Raw genomic sequence first — 19,318 nt, forward strand, 5'->3', positions numbered from 1 at the left:
ACAGAGTGAATCAAGTGAATTATGCCAAGTACTGCCCATATAATGGGGTTGGTGCCCAGATCTGCACAGCGGTCCACCAGGGGATTCCCCTGTTCCACTATGGGCCAGTCCGAGCCTGACTAAGTGGCTTGGTGAACAAAACATTGACATTTTGAGTCCATGACGAGGAAACTCCCCAGGTTTTAGGCTATGTGCGCACCTTGCGTATTTGCTGCGTTTTTTTACGCGTGTAAATTCTCCAAAAACGCAATGGAATACTTATGCAAGTTAAATCAGTGACAATCCTGAAGTGTTGTGCACATGATCAGTAAAATTCAGTCCGTATGTGTAGCGTTTCATTTTCTGCAGCATGTCCAATTCTTTTTGCATTTTTGCCTGCGCTTTTTGACCCATTGAATGGACAGGAATAAAAAAGCATGCAAAAAACGCACCAAAAACGCTCGTATTTTCCACTGCGTTTTTCTGCCAATAGATGCAGAAACCTTGCAGAAATTTCTGCAAGCAAATATGCAATGTGCGCACATAGCCTTAATCCCATTGAGAACGTGTGGACAATCAAACAACAACACAGAACTTGTGATAAACTCTGAGCACTGATTAGACAAGAGTGGGAGGCCATCAGTCAGGGACTGGACCAAATGTTGATATCCAGCTGCCAGGGCGAAGGGCAGAAGTTGTGAAAAATCAGGGTCAATACTGTGAATATTGAGAATTTACATAAACCTAATGTATTTGTGAATAAAGGTTTAAAAACGTATGGAATGTTTATACTTGTACTTCAGTGACCATAGGAACATCTGACTAAACATCTTAAAAACTCAAGCAACAAACTGTGAAAACAAAAAATTTGTCTGTTTCAAAACTTTTGGCTGTATATAGCAAAGCTAACGTTGAACGAGTGCTCTAGTGGTCAGTTAAAAAAAAAAGTTCCCAATTCATTAACCTCCTTCCTGACTTTTGCAATATATATACGTCATGGTTGGGAAGTACTTCCCGACCGATGAGTTATATATACATTGTGGCGATCACCACCACGTGTTCAGCTAACATGAGAGCTGATGCCCAGCTCTCACTGCCACGAGCGATGCCCACACCACTCCCAGCAATTTAGCACCCTAAATGCTGTGATCTATATCAATCGCAGCATTTAGAAGGAAAGGAGAGAAGCTGACTCTCCCCTTTGATCGGGGCCCCGGGGGGGGGGGTTCATCGCGAGGGCCTGATCGTTGCCATGCTGACCAGATGTTAACAAGATCACAGTCACCAGGCTACTGCAAGCCCTTTAGACCAGAAGTTGAAGAAGCTTGTCAGTGCAGAACTAACATGTATAAAGCATTGCAATATAATAAATTTTATTTCTATAGCGCCGACATATTCCGCAGCACTTTACATTTCAGAGGGGACTTGTACAGACAATAATCACATAGATCATAACAGATACCAAGAGGAATGAGGGCCCTGCTCGCAAGCTTACAATCTATCTATTGCAATGCTTTATACTAGTGATCAGACTACTGAAGGTGAAAGTCCCATTGAGGGACAAAGTATAAAAAAAAAAAGTTGACTATTGTAAAAATATTTACCCATTTCCGACACTGGGCGTACATTTATGCTGATGTCGGGGCCCCCCCCCCCCTTTGATGTGGGCTCCAGCGCTGAGCCCACATCTTTCCCGGCACATATCAGCTGTTTTGAACAGCTGACATGCCTGGAATTGCCACGGGTGTAATCGCGATCCACCTGCGGCTATTAACCCGTTAAATGTCGCTGTCAATCACTGACAGCATTTAAATCTGCCCACCGGTGACCTGCGTCACGTGATCGGCGGTCACAGCAAGTGAGTAATTCTGCTATCTAGAGGCGATCTGATCCATCACCTCTATATAGCAGAGCTGATCGGGTTATGGCAGCTTCTACTCTCCCATGGAGACTATTGAAACATGCCAAAAGTAAAAAAAAAAAAGTTTTTAAAAATATTAGAGAATTATGAAAGTTTAAATCACCCGCCTTTCGCCCGATTCAAAATAAAACAATAAAAAAAACTCAAACCTACACATTATAATAATAATAATCTTTATTTTTATATAGCGCTAACATATTCCGCAGCGCTTTACAGTTTTGCACACATTTTCATCACTGTCCCCGATGGGGCTCACAATCTAACTTCCCTATCAGTATGTCTTTGGAGTGTGGGAGGAAACCGGAGAACCCGGAGGAAACCCACGCAAACACGGGGAGAACATACAAACTCCTTGCAGATGTTGTCCTTGGTGGGATTGTTATCGCCGTATTCATAATCGCCTGATCTATCAATAACATTCACAGACTCTAAGATTCTCTTCTACCTCTGCAGTATAAGAGAAAAAACAGCCAACAGCACACAGATGTATGGGATGCACGCTCCAAAGTACTTGATAAAGACCCTGGTAGAGTCGAAACGTTGTATCTAATGATGGCAGAATAAAGATTGAAGATTTTTTTTCACCCGGATTTGTTCCTCTTTTGCCTGTCTCTTCTACATCTGTCCTCTATATCTTCACTCCACAACACGGACAGTTCCAACCTCTTTCTACAACGCCACCCTCACATCAGCCATAGACTCAGTCGCCCCTCTCTTGCATTGCAAAGTGCGACAAATCAATAGGCAACCCTGACACAACAACTTCACCAAAAAACTTCGACAAGCATCCAGGGTCGCGGAGCGGCGTTGGAAGAAAACACGCCTGCCAGACGACTTCACTGCTTTCAAACAAGCTACACTTGCCTTCAAATCAGACCTCACCTCTGCTAAGCAGACATATTTCACAAACCTTGTATCTTCATTATCCCACAACTCAAAAGAACTGTTCAGCACATTTAACTCTCTCCTCTGCCCACCACTGCCACCTCCAACTCCCCTCATCTCTGCTGAGGACTTTGTCACCTACTTCAAAAACAAGATTGACCAAACAAGGCAAACCTTTACTGTTCCACCACCCCAACCATTCCACACACCAGACCTCTGCCCTTCCCTAATCTCCCTTTCCAACATCACTGAAGGAGAGCTTACTCATCTCCTTTCCAAATCACACCTCACCACCAGTGCACTTGACCCCATCCCTTCCCACCTGCTCCCCAGCCTCACTAACATGATCATTCCAGCCCTAACCCATCTCTTCAACCTATCCCTATCTTCTGATACCTTCCCATATGCCATCAAACATGCCAACACCCATCCTCAAAAAATCAAACCTTGATCCAACTGCTATTGTCCCATATCACTGCTCCCGTTTGCTTCCAAACTCCTTGAACAGCATGTCCATGCTCAACTTTCCTCCCACCTCTCATTTAACTCCCTCCTTGACAACCTCCAATCTGGCTTCCGCCCCCACCACTCCACTGAAACTGCCCTGACCAAAATTACTAATGACTTACAGCCAAAGCTAACAGACAGTTCTCCATCCTCCTTCTTCTCGACCTGTCTTCTGCCTTCGACACAGTCGCCCACTGCCTACTGCTACAGATTCTTTCTTCCCTTGGCATCAAAGACCTTGCCCTGTCCTTGATTTCCTCATACCTTTCTGACCGCACACTCAGCGTTTCCCACTCCCACACTACCTCCTCATCCTGCCCCCTCTCTGTTGGAGTCCCCCAAGGCTCTGTCCTGAGGCCCCTACTTTTTTCCATCTATACTCTTGGCCTAGGACAACTCAAAGTCCCAAGGCTTCCAGTACCACCTGTATGCGGACGACACTCCAATCTACCTCTCTGGCCCAGATGTCACCTCTCTGCTGTCCAGAATCCCAGAGTGGCTATCAGCTATATCCTCCTCCTTCACCTCTCGCTTCCTAAAACTCAATGTAGACAAAACTGAACTCATTATCTTTCCTCCATCTTGCCTTTCTTCCCTACCCGATCTATCTATTATGGTAAACTGCATCATTCTCTCTCCCGCACCTGAAATCCGCTGCCTCGGAGTAACTCTCGACTCTGCCCTGTCCTTCAAACCACACGTCCAAACTCTTGTCACCTCCAACTCCAAAATATTTCCAGAATCCGTCCCTTCCTCAGCCCTCAATCTACTAAAACTCTTGTACATGCCCTCATTATCTCCCGCCTTGACTACTGCAACACTCTCCTCTGTTGCCTCCCTGCTAACTCACTAGCACCACTCCAGTCTGTCCTCAACTCTGCCTCCCGACTAATCCACCTCTCCTCGTTACTCCCCTGTCTCTCCCTTCTGCAAATCCCTCCACTGGCTCCCAATTCACCAACGAATCCAGTTCAATCTACTAACGCTGACCTACAAAGCCATCCACAACCTGTCCCCTCCATACATCTCTGAACTAATCTCCCAATATCTTCCCTCACGTAATCTTCGATGCTCCCAAGACCTCCTACTCTCCTCCACACTTATTCGTTCCTCACACAACCGCCTCCAAGATTTCTCCCGAATATCCCCTATCCTCTGGAATTCCATGCCTCAACACGTCCGATTATCCACCACCCTCGGATCCTACAAGCGGAACCTGAAAACCCATCTTTTCAGGAAAGCTTACAGCCTGCAATAACCATTCTGCCGCCTCGCCACCGCCTCAAAACCACCAGAGCTGCTGCACCCCTGACCTTCTGTCTCTTCCCCACTATCCCATAGAATGTAAGTCCGCAAGGACTGCAAATTTATCATGCGCTCTACGCTGAGCTCTTACATATAAATCTCTGTAATGCGTGATTCAGACTTAACCCCCGGCAGAATATTCCCTATGAGGCAGATGGAGGCACTGTGGATGCCGTCTAACCTATGATCCAGCGGTGTCCATCTTTTTAGGATTGCATAAAAGCGTTGTCCGCCACAGTTTTGTGCACCTCTGAAAAGGACACTTCTGATCAGAGGTCAGATGGAGTGTAGAGTAACTCTGCTGCCTCATTATAGTGAATGGATTCCCTGGGGGTTTCATCTGAATCATGCCATTCACAGTTTTAGATGGAGACCCCAGAGTAAATGCTCAGCGTAGAGCTCAGGATAAATGTGATCCTAAATGTTAGGTAAAATGCTTTTTTTGTGGCATGTGTTTAAGCTTTTGTTGGGAGCAAGTCACCACTCGGGTCCATCATCTGTTACAGAAATATAGGGGGCTTTCACGTTACTAGTAGTAAAAATACCCTGGAAAAGTGTTATGCCTTCTCGCCTCCCTCCGTGCTTCCCTGAGCCCCCCACGGCAGCGCAATGTGCAGCGCTGCTGCGGGGGGCTCCTTTCCTCCAGGCCCCCGAATCCAAGATGGCGACGGGGGCCTTCGGGGGCCTGCAGGAAGCTGGCTTCCTCAGTGCCTGCAAAGCGCAGGCAAGAGGAAGTCTTCTTCAATGCCTGTGACAGATTGCTGATCTGTCACAGTGATCTGTGATGTGACAGATCAGCGATCTGTCACAGGACAGTGATGTCCCACCTGGGACTATGTAATAAAGTAAAAAAAAAATTAAAAAAAGTGTAAAAATAATTTTAAAAAAATCGCCAAATAAATTAGTAAAAAAAAAAAAAAAAATATTCCCCAATAAATTCATTTTTTGAAAATAAAAAAACCCCAAAACAATAAAAGTACACATATTAGGTATCGCCGCGTCCGTAACGACCCGCCCTATAAAACTGTCCCATTAGCTAACCCCTTTAGCGAACCCCTTAAAAAATAAAAATAAAAAACGAAGCAAAAAATGATTTATCATACCGCCAAACAAAAAGTGTAATAACGCGCGATCAAAAAGACGCATATAAATATCCATGGTACCGCTGAAAACGTCATCTTGTCCCGCAAAAAACGAGCCACCACACAGCATCATCAGCGAAAAAATAAAGTTATAGCTCGCAGAATAAAGCGATGCAAAAATAATTATTTTTTATATAAAATAGTTTTCATTGCATAAAACCGACAAAACATAAAAAAACGACCTAAATGAGGTATCGCTGTAACCATACTGACCCGAAGAATAAAACCGCTTTATCAGTTTTACCGCACGCAGAGCGGTGTAAACGCACCCCCCCCCCCCAAAAGAAATTCATGAAACGCTGGTTTTTGTTCATTCTGCGTCCCAAAAATCGGAATAAAAAGCGATCAAAAAATGTCACGTGCCCGAAAATGGTACCAATAAAAACGTCAACTCGTCCCGCAAAAAATAAGACCTCACATGACTCGGTGGGTCAAAATACGGAAAAATTATAGCTCTCAATATGTGGTGATGCAAAAACTATTTTTACAATAAAAAGCGTCTTTCAGCGTGCGACAGCTGCCAAAAATAAAAACCGCCATAAATAGTAAATCAAACCCCCCCCCGTTATCACCCCCTTAGTTAGGGAAAAATAATAAAATTAAAAAAATGTATTTATTTCCTTTTTTCCATTAGGGTTCGGGCTAGGGTTAGGGCTTGGGTTAGGGCTGAGATTAGGGTTAGGGGTGTGTTGTGGTTCGGGTTGGAGTTAGAATTGGGGGTTTCCACTGTTTGGGCACATCAGGGGCTCTTCAAATGCAACATTGCGTCTGATCTCAATTCCAGCCAATTCTGAGTTGAAAAAGTCATATGGTGCTCCTTCCCTTCCAAGCTCTGCCATGCGCCCAAACAGTGTTTTACCCCCACATGTAGGGTATCAGCCTACTCAGGACAAATTGCAAAACAATTTTTGGGGTCCAATTTCTCCTGTTACCCTTAGGAAAATAAAAAATTGGGGGCAAAAATATCATTTTTGTGGAAAAAAATGATTTTTTTATTTTCACGTCCGAGCGTTATAAACTTCTGTGAAGCACTTGGGGGTTCAAAGTGCTCACCAAACCTAGATAAGTTCCGTGGGGGGGTCTAGTGTCCAAAATGGGGTCACTTGTGGGGAGTTTCAGTAGTTTAGGTACATCAGGGGCTCTCCAAACGCACATGACACCCGCAGACCATTCCATCAAAGTCTGCATTCCAAAACGTCACTACTTCCCTTCCGAGACCTGACGTGTGCCCATACAGTAGTTTTCTCCCACATATGGGGCGTCAGCGTACTCAGGACAAATTGGACAACAACTTTTGCGGTCCAATTTCTCCTGTTACCCTTGGGAAAATGAAAAAATTGGGGACTAATTGATCATGTTTGTGGAAAAAATACAATTTTTTTTATTTTCATGCCCTGGCATTATAAACTTCTGTGAAGCCCTTGGGGGTTCAAAGTGCTCACCTCACATCTAGAGAAGTTCCTTGGGGGGGTCTAGTTTTCAAAATGGGGTCATTTGTGGGGGGTTTCCACTGTTTAGGTACATTAGGGGCTCTCCAAAGGCAACATGACAACCTCAGACCATTCCATCAATGTCTGCATTCCAAAACGTCACTACTTCCCTTCCGAGCCCTGACGTGTGTCCATACAGTAGTTTTCTCCCACATATGGGGTATCAGCATACTCAGGACAAATTGGACAACAACTTTTGGGGTCCAATTTCTCCTGTTACCCTTGGGAAAATAAAAAAAATGGTGACTAAAAGATCATGTTTGTGGAAAAAATACGAATTTTTTATTTTCATGCCCGGGTGTTATAAACTTCTGTGAAGCACTGGGGGGTTCAAAGTGCTCACCACACATCTAGATAAGTTCCTTGGGGGGTCTAGTTTACAAAATGGTCATTTGTGGGGGGTTTCCACTGTTTAGGTACATCAGGGGTTTTCCAATCGCGACATGGTGTCCGATCTCAATTCCAGCCAAAAACGTCAAATGGCACTGCTTCCCTTCCGAGCTCTGCCATGCACCCAAATAGTGGTTTACCCCCACATGTGGGGTATCAGCGTACTCAGGACAAATAGCACAATAGCTTTTAGGGTCCTGTTACCCTTGGGAAAATAAAAATTGGGGTGAAAAGATCATTTTTGTGGAAAAAATATGATTTTTTAATTGTACCGCTGTACGTTATAAACTTCTGTAAAGCCCTTGTGGGTTCAAAGTTCTCACCACATATCTAGATAAGTTCCTTGGGGGGTCTAGTTTCCAAAATGGGGTCACTTGTAGGGGGTTTCCACTGTTTAGGTACATCAGGGACTCTCCAAACGTGACATGGCGTCCGATCTGAATTCCAGCCAATTTTGCATTGAAAAAGTCAAACGGCGCTCCTTCCATTCTGAGCTCTGCCATGCGCCGAAACAGTCGTTCCCCCCCACAAATCAGGTATCAGCGTACTCAGGACAAATTGCACAATAACTTTTGCAGTCCAATTTCTCCTGTTACCCTTGGTAAAATAAAAAAAACTGAACCTGAAGTATTTTTTTGTGAAAAAAAGTTGATGTTCATTTTTTTTTAAATATTCAAAAAAATTCCTGTGACGCACCTAAAGGGTTAATAAACTTCTTGAATGTGGTTTTGAGCACCTTAAGGGGTGCAGTTTTTAGAATGGTGTCACTTTTGGGTATTTTCTATCATATAGACCCCTCAAAGTGGCTTCAAATGTGATGTGGTCCTAAAAATAAAATGGTGTTGTAAAAATGAGAAATCGCTGGTCAACTTTTAACCCTTATAACTTCCTAACAAAAAAAAATTTTGGTTCCAAAATTGTGCTGATGTAAAGTAAACATGTGGGAGATGTTATCAAGTTTTTTGTGTGCCGTATCTCTGTGATTTAAGGGCATAAAAATTCAAAGTTGGAAAATTGCGAAATTTTCAAAATTTTTGCCAAATTTCCGTTTTTTTCACAAATAAACGCAAGTTATTTGAATGAAATTTTACCACTAACATGAAGTACAATATGTCATGAGAAAACAGTGTCAGAATCACCGGGATCCATGGAAGCGTTCCAGAGTTATGACCTCATAAAGGTACAGTGGTCAGAATTGTAAAAATTGGCCTGGTCATGAACGTGCAAACCACCCTTGGGGGTGAAGGGGTTAAATAAAAAAACTTTTTTTTTAACCTTTTTTTTTAATGTAAAAATAACGAAGTTACTCGCCTAACGCCCATTCCACTGAAACCACAGAAAAAAAATAACCATATTGCTCACCTGTCCATTGTTCTGTCCCTCGCCATAATCCATGTCTGGAATAAATGATTTTCAACCTTGATGGTGCCAAGATTCGACTAGTGAAAAAAATATATTTTTTTCAAGGAGATTTACATCAGAAAACTGGCAAAAGCTACTTGATGAATCTGGGCCAAATTCCTGATTTGAATTTTTTTTGTATCAAAATAAATGTAATTTTATAGTATGAAATCACAATGATGTCTTTTGCAGGGAGCTGTTCAAATCATATTCAGAGGAAAACAGAATCAGGCGGAAGCAGAGGCCGAGTATGTGGAGAAATTTGCTAACCCTTTCCCTGCTGCCGTTCGAGGTAAGACCTCTACACCTCCCTGTTCAGATTCCTTAAAGTATTGATGTGTGGCTTGTGTAGTATACGATCTATACACATATGCATGAAACATGGCAGCTGCTCAGATCGTGGTACTCTGCCCAACCGCCAGGCGGTTAACTCCGCTTAGGAGACCCAGCAGTCGTCCATATGCTAGATGCAGCAGATGGCATAGTTACAAGCAACACTGCATGGAAACACAGATCTACGCGTTTCGACATAAGGTCTTTATCAAGACCTTTTAACCGTCACCTGACATCGCTCGATCTTTCCATTTTTTGTACTGCAGTTATTTGATTGTTTGTTCTATAGTGACTTACAAAAGCCCTCTTGGCTTTTTACCTATTTAGTTACATTTTCACCTGTGTTTAACAATTTTTGTAATCTGGTTCGTGTGTGATGCATCAGTACTAAATAGTCTAGTTCGGGAAGTGAGAAAGATATAAGGAAAAATTAAATTTATGGGCTCAAAGAACTAAAAATTGGCACAGGCGTACATATGTATCCCTTTTGCTATGAATCCCCTAAAAATTTCTGGTTCAAGCAATTACCTTTATAAGTCAGATGCTTAGATTGCACAGGTGGACTTCCTTTCGCTAAGTTTCACATGGCCTGTCAGTATATACACTTTACCTTTTCTGAAAGTCTACAGAGGCTGCAACATCATTGAGAAAGTGGCACCACTAACCAAACACCATGAAGACCAAGGAGATCTCCAAACAAGTCAGGGATAAAAGTTGTTAAGAAGTACAAGTCAGGGTTGGGTTATATAAAAATATCCCAATCTCTGCTGATTCCCCGGAGCACCATCAAATCCATTATCAAATAGAAAGTACATGGTACTACAACAAACCTGCCAAGAGAGAGCCGCCCACCAAAACGCTCAGCCCGGGCTAGAAGGGCATTAATCAGAGATGCAGCACAGAGACCAAAGGTAACCCTGAAGGAGCTGCAGAGTTTCCAAGGAGAGACTGTAATATCTGTCCATACGACCGCAATAAGTCATACTTCATAGAGGTGACCTTCATGGAAGAGTGGGCAGGAAAAAGCTTTTACTTACACTCAAAAATTGTAAGGATCTTTTTGATTTTGCCAAAAGGCATGGGAGACTCCCCCAAATGTAGGGAGAAAGGTTCTGTGGTCAGATAAGACCAAAGTTTAACTTTTTGTCCACTAAGGTAAATGCTATGTCTAGCGCCAAACCAACCCAGCTCATCACCCCAAGAGCACCATCCCTACAGTGAAACAATGGTGGTGGTATCATCATGCTATGGAAATGGTCTTTCTGCAGCAATGACAGCGAAAATGGTCCTAGTCAAGGGGAAGATGGGTGGTGCGAAATATGGGATATTCTTGACCGAAACTTATTTCTCTGTCAGTTACTTGAGACTGGGATGGAGGTTTACCTTCCAGCAAGACAAATGATGCTAAACATGCTGCTAAAGCAACACTCAAGTGGTTAAAGGGGAAACGTGTAAATGTTTTGGAGTGTCTCACAGAGACTTATCCAAATCAACTTGCAGTTGTAGTTGCCACAAAAGGAGGCTCTACAAAGTACTGACTTTAGAGCGGTGAATAGTTGTGCAATAATGGTATTGTACTACTATAAGTATTTTAATAGTTTTAATTGCTTTACAATAAAAAGAAAAACAAATGTTCACAGTTGTAGGCATGTTCTTTATATGAACAGATGCAAACCCTAAAAAAGCAAAAAAAAAACAAAAAGAGGCATTCCAGATTGTGAGGCAGCAGAACACGAGAAAATGGCAAGAGGGGATGGGGTGAATACATTCGCAAGTCACTGTATATACTGCAGTACCACAGAATTATATATGTCCGAAAAGAAAAACATTGAACCCAAAATCACAAAAATATAAATCTTTATTAATAGCCAAAAACATATGACATACAAGGTTAAAAAGTGGGAAACCCAAAAAACAAGGCACCACAACCCACAATTAAAAAATAGGTGGCTGCACATGTCGAAAAAACCCCAATAGTCACTCTTCAGACGCTAAATAGCTATGAGAGAGTGTCAAGACAAAATGACTCAATAATATAATGCCTACCAGTCCTATACAAGTAGTATATACAGTGCAGAAATTAACTTTACCTCCTGTGGGTGATGATGCCAGCCCCGATGCACGTTTCGGCGTTCAGCCTTCTTCCGGGGGTTGGTATCACACCAGCAGGGACATACCTTTATCTCTTTATCGCTTCATTGGGGGACACAGATTACCATGGGTGTATGCTGCTGCTAGGAGGCTGACACTATGCAAAATAAGAAAACTTAGCTCCTCCCCAGCAGTATACACCCACCGACAGGCAGGAAGTACCTCAGTTTGTGCTTAGTGTCTGTAGGAGGTGGACCGGGATCTTCCCAGATCCGCAGTTAACTTTTCCTTTTTAGTTTTTTGTGTGTGTGTGTGTTACAAATCTTTTCGATTTATTTTCCAGATACATCGTTGGGAAACAGGGTGTAGATTCTCACCCTGCCTTCTCATATTGGGCGGCTGAGCGAGCAATATGGTGTCGCCCACTTTGCAACTCTCAGACCTGCAGGCAGGACCATTTTTCCCTATCACCTTCTGGTGCTATGGGCTGATAGCAGGTGGCTGGTCCTAGCCAATTCCCCTCCTCACCCCTCTCCCGGCAGAGGGCTGAGAGGAAGATGGTGGTCACCGGCGGTGACCTCCCCCCTTTCTATCAAGGGGTTGACCCCGTCTTCTGCACTGCTTGGACACAGTGCGGGGACAGAGGATCTTCACTCCCAGCGGCCTTCCTTCAAATCGTGGGGCCCTGTGGTCATCCTCTTCATGGACAGTGAAGTGGGCATCAGATAAGCAATCTGGATGCACCCACCAGCCCCTTAGGTCCCCGGGGTGGGCCCCTCTAAGGGCCTCTTCCATGCCTGCGCTCCTGATTCAAAATTCGCGCCCTTTTCTACACACGCGTGCCTCCCCAGGTACACACCGCCGGCTTCAGCCGGGTGTTCGGCAGTGGAGCCCGCAAGCATCTAATTCCCTTCAGTACCGGCTTATCTTGGTGGCATCGCAGGCTCTTGGAGCGTCACAGGCAGCGCTGCGTCTGGCACGCCCCCCGCTCTGCGCGCCCTTTGTGCTTTTTTTCTAGCCCATCACGGGGCTACTTTCATTTTCGCAGCCCCGCAGTATTCCCCTTAACCGCGCCCCCCGCAGTCATTAGCCAATCGTGGCACGTCCACTAAGCTCCGCCCTCTGCTAAGGTCCTTCGGTTCCTTCATCCTGTCACGGATCTGACGCAGGCGACACAGCTATCCTGCGGGCTGCTGCTGCGCTTAAGGGTCACAGTAGGCTGCGCTTCTGCCTGGCGCTCGAACTAGCCCTCCTCGGCAGTACCCTCACTTGTCCAGCGGTACTCGCGGCAGTTACACTCTGCGATACTCCGCAATCTTCACATATGCACAACACTGCAAGGGCTCCCAGCTATAGACCCATCGCTACTCACTACGCCTGCGCGCGCTGTAAAAAGAAGTGGGCGTCAGGTCGGTCGTCTCCCTTCTGCCTGTTCTGCAGTCCTTCAACCATGTCTACCCCACAGGATCACACCGAATCCCGATATGAGAGCAACCCCCCTCCCCGAGAGTGGGCCGTTGCAATGTCACAGTCAGTTTCTGACCTGACTAAAGTGTCCCAGTCCCTGGTCCAGGCCTTAGAATGACTACCGCAGCTATCTTCAGCCACTTGTGCTCCGACCGCCTCTCACGGTGAGTTGCCTGCACCTGAACGCGACCTCCAGAGGGACAGACCGGGTAGGAGTTCCAGGAAACAGGCCCTGTCTGGCTCTTCTTCCAGCTCGCAAGGACCCTCCGCTTCACCCAGGCTGCTTTCCTCGTCTCCTTCCTCAGAAGACAACCTTGGGTCAAACGTAGATTCCCAATCGGGGTCTGAATCAGATGCAGACAACATGTCCAAAACACAGGACATGTTAGATAGTCTCATATTGGCTATTTTCCAAATGCTCAAAATAAAGGAGGACAAGACACCCCTACAGGAATGCTCTGTCCCCTTCAAACGAGCAACAACCCCCTCCCGAACCTTTCCTAATCACAAAGAGTTCGAAGATACATTAACCAAACACTGGGAACACCCTGAGAAGCGATTCTCAGGCCGCAGGCACTTAGACGTGCTATATAATGCGGACCTGCTCTCAAAATGGGCCAAAGCTCCCGAAGTGGATCCGCCAGTTTCCCGTCTTTCCTCAAAGATGGTTCTATTCCTTCCGGACGGGGCTTCACTTAAAGATTCAACAGACAGGCAGAGTCGCTAGCTAAATCAGTTTTTGAGGCATCTGGCGTCTCTCTCTGTCCTATTTTCGCCTCCGCCAGGGTGGCGAAAGTCATTTCAGCCTGGGCAAAAATCCTTCGCAAGGGCATCTTAGCATCAGCTCCTCGGGACGAGCTAGCGGAGTTAGCAGACCAAATTAATCATGCTGGTAAATACCTTTTGGCCGCCTCCTTGGATGCAGCCGGGTGTTCAGCTAGTGCTAACAGCAACATAGTAGCCATATGGCGTATCCTTTGGTTGAAGACATGGAGTGCAGACACCACCTCTAAGAAGTTGCTCACCAACCTAGCATTTCAAGGTTCTAGGCTCTTTGGCGCTAGGCTGGACCAGATAATTTCTGATGCCACTGGAGGTAAAAGTACCTCCCTTCATCAGTCTCTGCCTAGACGTTTTTTCTTTTCCAAAGATTTTATTCTTTTAAACAATGGGGAGAGGGGAAGACGGGGGGGAGGGATGGGAATGGGAAGAGAAGGAAAGATAAGGGGAAGTAGGGAAATTACAAGTTGACATCAAGCCTAGACATTTTTTCAACAGAAAAGCTCATCGGCCGTTTAAGTCCTTCCGCTCCTCTTCCGCGGAAAGTTCATCCCAGCAGGACCGGCCCTCCACCTCCGGAGAAAACCATCGTATAAATCCGCTCCCCACTGGAGACCAAAAGGCCGACCTTCCAGGCCCTTAAGCTCCCGCTCCGGTAGATTCTCCTCCAAGTGACGGGTCACCCCCCACCTGGAAATTCTTCCAGGGTGGGAGGCAGACTTTCTTCTTTCATGGACGCGTGGCTGTCTGTAGTCGACGACGCATGGGTCAGGGAAATCACATCCGGATACAAAATCGAATCCCCCCCCCCCAATGAGACGCTTCTTTCTGTCTCGGCCACCAAGACAGCCGTCCCAAACCCCAGGGTTCCTTCAGGCCGTCTCCTCTCTTCTATCCGCCGGAGTAATTGTTCCCGTTCCTCCAAGCGAATGGTTTTCAGGGTTCTACTCCAATCTCTTCGTAGTCCCGAAAAAAGATGGCTCTCTTCGCCCAATCTTGGACCTCAAATTACTCAATCGCCACGTGCGGATCCTCCACTTGGAGTCTCTGCGCTCGGTGATCGCCTCGATGGAACCCAGATAGTTTCTCTGCTCTGTGGACATACAGGATGCCTATCTCCACATCCCTGTTTGTTGACAACATCAGAGATTTCTTCGTTTCGCAATTCAGGAGAATCACTATCAATTCACGGCCCTTCCTTTCGGCCTAGCCTCGGCTCCCCGAGTCTTTCCGAAGGTCATGGCAGCCGTCATGGCCATTCTTCGCTACAGGGGGATCCTCATAATCCCTTATCTGGACGATCTGTTGATCAAGGGCTCGTCTCGCCGAGACTGTCTTCAAAGTCTTCAGATCACTCTGGATACTCTCACCCGTCTCGGCTGGATAGTCAACAGGGAGAAATCCACCCTGCTCCCGACTCAGCGTCTGACATTCCTGGGCATGGATTTCGACATGAACCTAGCCCGGGTGTTCCTTCCAAGGGACACATTTTCAGCTCTTTGGAAGGGAATCCGATCCCTAAAGCAAACAGGGCTCATTCCCCTTCGGTCCTGCATGAGGGTTCTGGGGAAAATGATAGCTTCCATGGAAGCAGTGCCTTTTGCACAATTCCACACTCGTCCCCTCCAACTGTCCCTCCTTTCAGTCTGGGACAAGACCTCAGTTTCTCTGGACCGCCCCATACTCCTGCCTCTCAGAGTAAGGCAATCCCATCAGGCGAATGGTGTCTCCACCCCACGATCTTCAATCAGATATGCCAGCGTTGGGGCACTCCAGACGTCGACCTCATGGCGTCTTGGATGAACCACAAAGTTCCCCGCTTTGTAGCCAGGTCCAGGGACCCTCTGGCCGTCGGTTGCTACGCACTGGTAATCCCGTGGTCTCAGTTCCGACTTCCTTACTTGTTTCCTCCACTTGCCTTGATCCCAAGGGTGGTCAAGAAAATAAAATCAGAAGGCATCCCAGTAATTCTGGTAGCCCCAGACTGGCCAAGACGTCCTTGGTATGCGGAGCTGGTGAACATGCTTTCGGACGTCACCTGTAGACTTCCAGACCGTCCGGATCTTCTCTCACAAGGCCCCCTTTACCACCAGAGAACTCAGTCTCTGAGTTTAACGGCATGGCTGTTGAGGCCGCGATTCTAAGACAATCAGGTTTTTCCAACCAGGTCATTCAGACCATGATTAGAGCTAGAAAACCAGCCTCCTCCCGCATTTACCATAGGTGCTGGAAGGCCTTTTTCCGACGACAGCAATGTTTTTCCAATGTTCTCTATTCCATCCATACTTGTTTTCCTCCAATCCGGCCTAGATGCAGGCCTATCCCTCAGTACTCTCAAAGGCCAGGTTTCAGCTCTGTCAATTTTTTTCCAGAGGGATCTGGCCCCCTTGCCTCAAGTCAAGACCTTTATCCAGGGAGTTGCCCACGTTGCCCCTCCTCACCATTCTCCGATAGATCCGTGGGATCTTAATCTCGTTCTCAGCGCTCTCCAAAGTGCGCCTTTCGAGCCTATCCAGGACATTCCTCTTTCCCTTCTCTCTTGAAAGGTGACTTTTCTGATTGCCATTACATCCATTAGGAGAGTTTCTGAGCTGGTGGCTTTATCCTTTCGTCCCCCGTACCTAATCCTTCATCAGGATAAGGTCGTTCTCAGGCCCCTTCCCTCCTTCCTTCTCAAGGTGGTATCTTCCTTCCACATCAATGAAGACATCGTCCTCCCCTCCTTTTGCCCTTCACCTGTCCACCCGCTGGAAAAGTCGCTCTACAAATTGGATGTAGTGAGAGCCTTGCGTGTCTATCTTACCAGGACCTCTTCCTTTCGTCAATCCGATTCCCTGCTTATCATCTCTGAAGGTCGCCAGAAAGGGCTCCCGGCATCCAAAGCCACAATAGCTCGCTGGATTCGTTCTACTATACTGGAAGCTTACCGCGTTCAGAAAAAACGTCCCCCTCCGGGAGTGAGAGCTCACTCCACCCGAGCTGTAGGGGCTTCTTGGGCTGTCCGACACCAGGCTTCAGCTTTACAACTTTGCAAGGCCGCGACCTGGTCGTCCTTGCACACTTTTGCGAGGTTCTACAAAGTTCATACCCAGGCCTCGTCTGATGCGGGCTTGGGTAGGAAGTTTCTGCAGGCGGCGGTTGCACACCGACCGACCTAAGTCCTTCTCATTCCCCAAGTGTTTTTCCCCCCCTTGGGACATCCCATGGTAATCTGTGTCCCCCAATGAAGCGATAAAGAAAGAAGGATTTTTGGTTCTTACCGTAAAATCTCTTTCTTGGAGCCTTCATTGGGGGACACAGCACCCTCCCTGTTTAAGTGGTACCGTGTGGGCCTACGAGCCTCTTGTTGGGTTGGTACATGTTACGAGTTATTGTTCATCTCCTACTGCTTTTTCACCAACTGAGGTACTTCCTGCCTGTCGGTGGGTGTATACTGCCGGGGAGGAGCTAAGTTTTCTTATTTTGCACAGTGTCAGCCTCCTAGCAGCAGCAGCATACACCCATGGTAATCTGTGTCCCCCCAATGAATGCTCCAAGAAAAAGATTTTACGGTAAGAACCAAAAATCCCTCTATTCAGACCGCTCCAATAAAAAAAATCATGTAGCAGATTCTATTTTCATATGTACACTATGATTGATCAAAAGGCCGGCTATAGCCGAAAATGTAACGCCCCGAACTCAGAGGGACCAATGAGAACAAAGGAGGGGGTGTGCCAAATCTAAATGTTGGGAGGAATATTTTATCCATTCAGTCAATCACACAAGCTCTCAGTATGCACCTCCCCTCTGTCACTACACAACACACATCACCCATGTCATCAAGTATATATTAATCCCCTGAACTGAGGGGGATCACCCGAATTGCACAGCTTTGTACACTGCTGTCAGATATTGACAGATTTTATAGCTTAGGTGGCAAACAGAGTTGGTGTCAGTCGCCGCTGTCAGCTGTATAGCATAACCATCATCGGTCATGTGTGCTGGACATATAAGGACTGAGGGTGGTGATGTCTTCTAATGCATGCCATGTAGTGGCTGCACTTGGGGTGACAGTATCTGGAGTTAATCATGGTCACCTTTGAATGCATAACTCTGTTATGAAAGCATATTTGTTCCGTATTATACCGTGGACGTTGTGCACCGAGGGGTGAATGAAGCCTGGTTGCACTCGGTTAAAGGGAACTGAAATTAAAAGGGAAAATTAAATTTGTATAAACCTGACTGATTTCTTTTACCCCCAGGGTTTGTTGATGACATCATTCAGCCGTGTACTACTCGGATTCGCCTCTGTCGTGACCTGGACGTACTCGCAAGCAAACATCAAGTGAATCCATGGAAAAAGCATGCAAATATTCCTCTATGAGGCAGCACGCGTCGCCATCGTATACATTCCTGTCTGGAAATTACAAGCTTAAAGCGCAAGGACATTGGTTTGTGTCAAACTGAGTGGCAAACACTACAATCTGGGGACTTCTGACCAAGCTCCCGCTACAATGAGGCTTTACAACGAGGGATAAATCGTTAGAACTGTGATTTTCTTTCAAGAGGTTTTTCAGGATTATGTAAAGTTGATCCTAAAGTAAAGTGTTCCTAAATGAAGAAATACCCTTTACTTACCAGTCTGGTTATCTCTGCCGATGCCAGAAATGCCATCTATCCCATCCATCAGTCACATGATCTCTGCAGCCAATCACTGGGCTCAGCTGTGATGTTGGCAAGTACTGCCATGACCACCAAGTCCAGTGATCGGTGGATGCGACAATCATTTTCTGTAGCATCAGGGGATACATGGGGTATGTAATAGTGATGAGCGAACGTGCTCGGATAATGTTATTGAGTGTCTTAAGCGTACTCGAATTGTTCGAGTCCCTGCGACTGCATGTTTTGTGGCTGTTAGACAACCGCGACGCATGCCAGGAATTGCCTGACAATCTCAAATCATGCAGCCACAGGGACTTGACTGTATTATTTGAGCACACCCAAGGTACTCCGATAACACACATGCACGTTCGATCATAACTAGTAAGTAAAGGTTTATATAAACTTTTTTACATTCTCTATTTTAGGGCCAATTTTGTATAATCCAAAGAAACTATTATTGATTTTTTTCATTTCCTGTTATCATGACTTATCAGTTCAAAACTGTGATCTATGTCAATTGTATACATGGCCTCTAATGGTGTCACCTTTCCTGACCTGTCCCTTGTAGTAAATATTGTATTCCCCATTGATTACCAATTTTTCATCATCTTTTCTTTAAACTTCCGCTGTTCCAATGGGAAATATATATGAATACACCAACAACTGCGCGTTACATCTTTTGCCAGTACAATGTCTCACATACTTTGAAGCTTCTTACACATTTACTATTTTGATGCAATTTTTGAAGTCAGTGTCTGGATTGGATCATAAAGAAAAGCCAAACTGCATCACAATGGTATCCTGATGTCACCAGCACTATATGGAAAGTCTGTGTATAGAGACGCATCCCTCTGACAAGAGGATTAAAGCCGGCCATTCATCTTGGACGGTTGTCGGCAAAAGATGCTACGGCTGATCATTCAACTGTCGGCCATCTACTCCGACTTTGATTTACACAGGAGCACTCAGCTGAGACTCCGGTGTTC

General features: G+C 45.8%; 1 protein-coding gene across 2 annotated transcripts in view; it reads left to right on the plus strand.

Annotated features, from left to right (window-relative positions):
* Positions 1–18,922, plus strand: part of PCCB (propionyl-CoA carboxylase subunit beta) — a 76,076-nt gene extending 57,154 nt beyond the window's left edge. For both annotated transcript variants that reach the window (XM_073576497.1, XM_073576496.1), the window contains exons 14-15: positions 9,213–9,312; positions 17,933–18,922. In XM_073576497.1, the coding sequence (XP_073432598.1) occupies positions 9,213–9,312; positions 17,933–18,054 (222 nt within the window). In that variant the 3' untranslated portion in view covers positions 18,055–18,922. The remainder of the gene's footprint in view (positions 1–9,212; positions 9,313–17,932) is intronic.
* The last annotated feature ends 396 nt before the right edge of the window (positions 18,923–19,318 follow it).

This window comes from Dendrobates tinctorius, unplaced genomic scaffold (assembly GCF_039654945.1).
Source record: "Dendrobates tinctorius isolate UK_male_01 unplaced genomic scaffold, ASM3965494v1 ptg000049l, whole genome shotgun sequence".
NCBI lineage: Eukaryota > Metazoa > Chordata > Amphibia > Anura > Dendrobatidae > Dendrobates > Dendrobates tinctorius.